General features: G+C 32.6%; 1 protein-coding gene across 1 annotated transcript; it reads left to right on the top strand.

The window, feature by feature from the left end:
• Positions 1–1,951: 1,951 nt before the first annotated feature.
• On the top strand, positions 1,952–4,599 carry LOC132185125 (2-alkenal reductase (NADP(+)-dependent)-like). The gene is made up of 3 exons (XM_059598939.1): positions 1,952–2,253; positions 3,714–3,894; positions 4,394–4,599. The coding sequence occupies exons 1-3, from the start codon at positions 2,032–2,034 to the stop codon at positions 4,597–4,599; spliced, it is 609 nt and encodes a 202-aa protein (XP_059454922.1). The 5' UTR covers positions 1,952–2,031.
• Positions 4,600–4,648: the final 49 nt, after the last annotated feature.

Below are 4,648 nucleotides of genomic sequence, written 5' to 3'. Positions count from 1 at the left end.
TTTGAGGTCACTAAGTTCCATGCACCAACATATACTAATGTTCACTTTTACCTCGAATTTTTTTTTAAAAAATAAAAAATAAAAAATAATACTTGGTTTATGACAAATACAAGTGATAAAGATTAAAGATTATTGTGAGAAGGATAAGAAAATTACTCTTACATTTTTCTCTTACTATTTCAAGATAACTTGAACTTCATATTATTTAGGGATGAATGGAGTAATACATGGATAACGCTTGTAAATTCAAAATTAAAATCTAATGGAAATTTAGGAAAGAATCTTTATATTTGCATATATCACAAGAAGTATGAGTTAAATAGGTTCATAGAACACCAGTTGCACCCGCATTGCGTCCTGTTTAGCCACAACTAAAGACAAACACCAGAAAACAAACCTACTGCAATACAAGCAACAGGATAATGTCGTGTTTGGATTCCTGCAAGTGATTGCAATTCTTGGCTTGTCGTATTCACAGTTTGACAATACTCATGATCAACAATAATCATGAAAAGATATAAAATAATATAACCTTTTGGTATGTGATATTTCACCAAATCAACCCTCTCAAAGGTTTGGTGAAACTAATATATATTAAAGAAACTTATATTTTAATTCAAAATAAGTGACCGATACTGATTTGATCATAAATAAATGTTATAGACAGCAACGTAATCGTTGAAAAAAACAAATCCAAATCCTTCGATGGATAGCAATGGGCTTAGCTAAATAAGTGGAGTAACATTCATGGGAGTTGGTGAGCATCAAATTTGGTATGGGAAATAAGAATAAAAAAATAAAATAAAATAAAAAGATAATTGCTATTTTTGGGCTCTTTATATTTGCAAGGGATGTCTAACAAAAGTTTTATTTAAGATTAGCTAAAGAGTTTGTTAATTGGTATTTGTTTGTGAATTTTGGAGAAAAATTAAATATATAGAATTCAATGTGAATGCTCTTATAAAGCTTTCTAACTTCCTTAAAAGGTAGTTCAATCGGTTGGGACCACGTCTAATGAAGTGAAAGTCACTAGTTCGAATCTCACTCCCAGTTTTATGAGGACATGTAAAAAAAAAAAAATTGAGAAAGCAAGAGGAAATGGAATAAGTGGGTATATAAATATTCTCACATTTGTTAGCCGAATGATTTTTTTTTTTTTTAAAAAAAAAGGTTGAGTCAAGGGGAAGCAGCAAAACGAGAGGAATATTTAGGTAGGCAACTTGGGTGGGTTGGTGCACTAAAATCCAAAAGTCAGGCAGCTCAGCGGGCAACACACGGCTGGCCTCCGGTGGGGTCAATAGTGGGTGGATATTGGATAATATTTCAAACAGTCGCTGAAATACAGACTTTTATATTTCGGTCAAAGATGGGGGGAACTGACTTCTTCAGCTGCTCTTTACTAGCTCTCTGGCGGCTATATAAAAACTCAACGACGTATATATCCCTCAAATTTTGCTACCAAACAATTAGCTCCGTGGAAACACGATCCTTTTTCCTAAGCATTTTTTTTCAAATAAAAATAGAGGGAAGGGGAGGATTATATATATATATATATATATATATATATATATAATGTCTTTCCAAAAAAATTGTCAATGCCCCTTAAGGCATCAAAAAAAATTTAATGAGACAAAAATACTCTTATTAATAATAATAATAATAAAAACTTTTTTAAAAAATAATATAGAAAAGACCAAGCGGTGGCCACCCTATTCGGCCATATGACTATTTGGAGGATGGTTCGGCCACCTCATTTAGTTTTTAGATTTTTGAATTTTATTAAGGATATTTTTATTATTGATAATTTTTTTAGTAATTTTAGGAAACATTTTCAATTGTATTATAATTTCATGTGTGTAAACTTTTCAATAAAATAAATAAATACTACTCTTTTAAGCCTATATATTGGTGGCTAGTGGCTAGTGCTTCTCTTCACTCCAAACAGAGCACAAAGAGATCGAACCCATCTTCTTCATAAAAATCCCATTCTTACATTTGTATAACGTGATCAGAGATATCGAGTCAATTGCCATGGCAGAAGTGGAGAACAAGCAAGTAATATTCAAAGGGTACGTAGAGAGAACCCCAGAAGAGAGAGACATGGAAATCAAGGTGAGCAAGATAAAGCTGGAGGCTCCAAAAGGGTCAGGAGCTTTTCTGGTCAAGAATCTCTACCTCTCTTGTGACCCTTACATGAGAGGCCGTATGCGTGATGTCCATGACTCTTATATCCCTTCCTTTGTGCCTGGTCAGGTAACCCCATCATCATTATCTATTCGACTCTTTCTTCATCTTGGAAATTCCTGCTCTTGCTGCTTCATGATGTACTATCATCTTGCTAGCTATCTCATTTGGAGGTTAATTTCATTGTTTTTTGGCGAACTAATCTGGCATCACCCCAAAAACCCATGAAGATTTACTTGTGTTCGATCATTACCTTTGTCAACATAGACATCCTCAACATATTTAAGTCATCTGTTGTACGTGGATAATTTTAGAGTAGTTCGTGGAATCAAGCAGTTAGAGATAAAGACATCTGATGTGTTTGGCAAGCATTTCTTAAAAAAAAAAAAAAAAAGTCAACTCATTTTTTTGCATTACCGAACTACTTTTTTCACTTTTCTTTCACAATTTCATGTTTATATTACATCCTAGCCTTTGAGCAGATAAAGACATTCTGAATGTAAAACGCCTATTGAGCAGATAAAGATAAATTAAGCTATTACTACTTAGGTAGTGTTTGACAAACAAAATGGCTTTTCTACAGCACTGTTCATGATAAAAAAAAATTAAAAAAGAAAATAATGATTGATATAGAAAAGTAAAAAAGTGGTATTGAAAAGTAAAAAAAATTTGTTTTGTAGTGATTTTTTTTTTTATTTGAATAATTGTAAAAAGTAAATAATATGATATAAAAGTACGAATGTTTTGATGTTAATTTTTTTGGAAAATGAAATGAATAATGTTTGTGACTGGGGTGTTGTGGGGGTGTTGTTTAACAAACAACCCCTTAAAGATAAAGACAATTGGTGTGGTTGGCAAGCGTTTCTCTAAAAAAAAAAAATGTCAATTCATTTCTTCGCATTAACAAACACTATTTTCACTTTTCTTTCACAATAAATTTAAAACTTTTTTCATTTTTATATCACATCAATCAATTCTTATTACTATTCCAAGAAATCAAATGGGAAAAAGGCTTTTGGAAACATGTCAAACATCCTAACCTTTGCTTATGTCTTCTAAGGACTTGTTATTTTCACTCTTTTTGCTAAGTAACATAAATTATACAAATTTCAAGTAGAATTCAACCTTAAAAATTAACTTGCAAGGGAAGGGAACTATTTTACACGGAAATAAATGAAGCATAATTTAGAATGCTCCTCTCCAGGCATATAAGAACAGCCGTCTACCTGTTGACCAATGTTTTGAAATTCTTTCATCTGCTAATCAGTTTATCAGCCTTGATCCAAGAAAGCATGCTAATCAACCTAATTCCAGCTAGCTACGCCTCTACATAATCACTACAAGTAGTAGCCATTATTGTAGCAATCAATTGTAGCTAGTTTGATCATATTTCTCATGTTAGTCTTTTTAAGTAGGATTTGGGTATAAAATCTCTCTATTGTTTCTTTCTACTGTATGACTTATGCCACAATAATTTTGTTATTCACAATTTCTTGACAATTATGATGTGTTATTGTGTTTTGATGAAGCCCTTTGAAGGATTTGGCGTATCCAAAGTTATAGATTCTGATCATCCAAATTTCAAGACTGGGGATTTAGTTTCAGGGATTACTGGCTGGGAAGAATACACCTTGATTCACAGAACTGAACAGTTGAGGAAAATTCAGCAAGATGATGATATTCCTCTCTCATACCATGTTGGTCTTCTTGGTATGATTCTTTCTGGCTTGATACCAATTGTCTTAACTATGAATCTTTTAGTATCTGTCATGCTTTCACCTTTACTCTGCCATAAAGTCCCCTGAAGCAATTGAGAATCTTAATAGTTTGTATAAAGATATGATTTTAAATCCTGTCTGAGGATTAGACTTGTATTAATAATGTCAATCATAGATTTCATGCTTTGATCTTTCTCCATAAAAAAAGGAAATAAATAAATGAAATGAATAAAAATTTCAAGGGCCCTAAACAAAATTTCCCCAAACCTACTATGGCTCTGCCTATGCTCTTTCTTAATATTGTCAGCTCTTGTTCCCATTTCGACAGTCATAAACTGATCTGTTCTAAACATAAATAATTCAATTTCTTTTCTTTTTTCTTTGGCTGATGTCGATCAAAAATTTAAATCCCTTACTTCAAATATGTGAAATAAATGATCTTTCAGTAAGATTGTGCTTTAGTCATCTAAAGCAGATGCTATTTTCTACAGGTATGCCAGGTTTTACTTCTTATGCAGGATTCTTTGAGGTCTGCACCCCAAAGAAAGGGGAGTATGTCTTTGTTTCTGCAGCTTCTGGAGCCGTTGGCCAGCTTGTTGGCCAGCTTGCTAAGTTGCATGGTTGCTATGTAGTTGGAAGTGCTGGCACAAGCCAAAAAGTAGGTGTCTTTTATTTTATCTTTGGAAGAATTGTTTGAACAAATTATTTTTAAGGCTTTTCTGTGTATGAGTTGGACATTTTGTTGC

The sequence above is a fragment of the Corylus avellana genome, chromosome ca6 (assembly GCF_901000735.1).
Source record: "Corylus avellana chromosome ca6, CavTom2PMs-1.0".
Lineage (NCBI taxonomy): Eukaryota > Viridiplantae > Streptophyta > Magnoliopsida > Fagales > Betulaceae > Corylus > Corylus avellana.
Note: the sequence above shows the minus strand (reverse complement) of the source record. Positions and strands in the feature narration are given on the sequence as shown.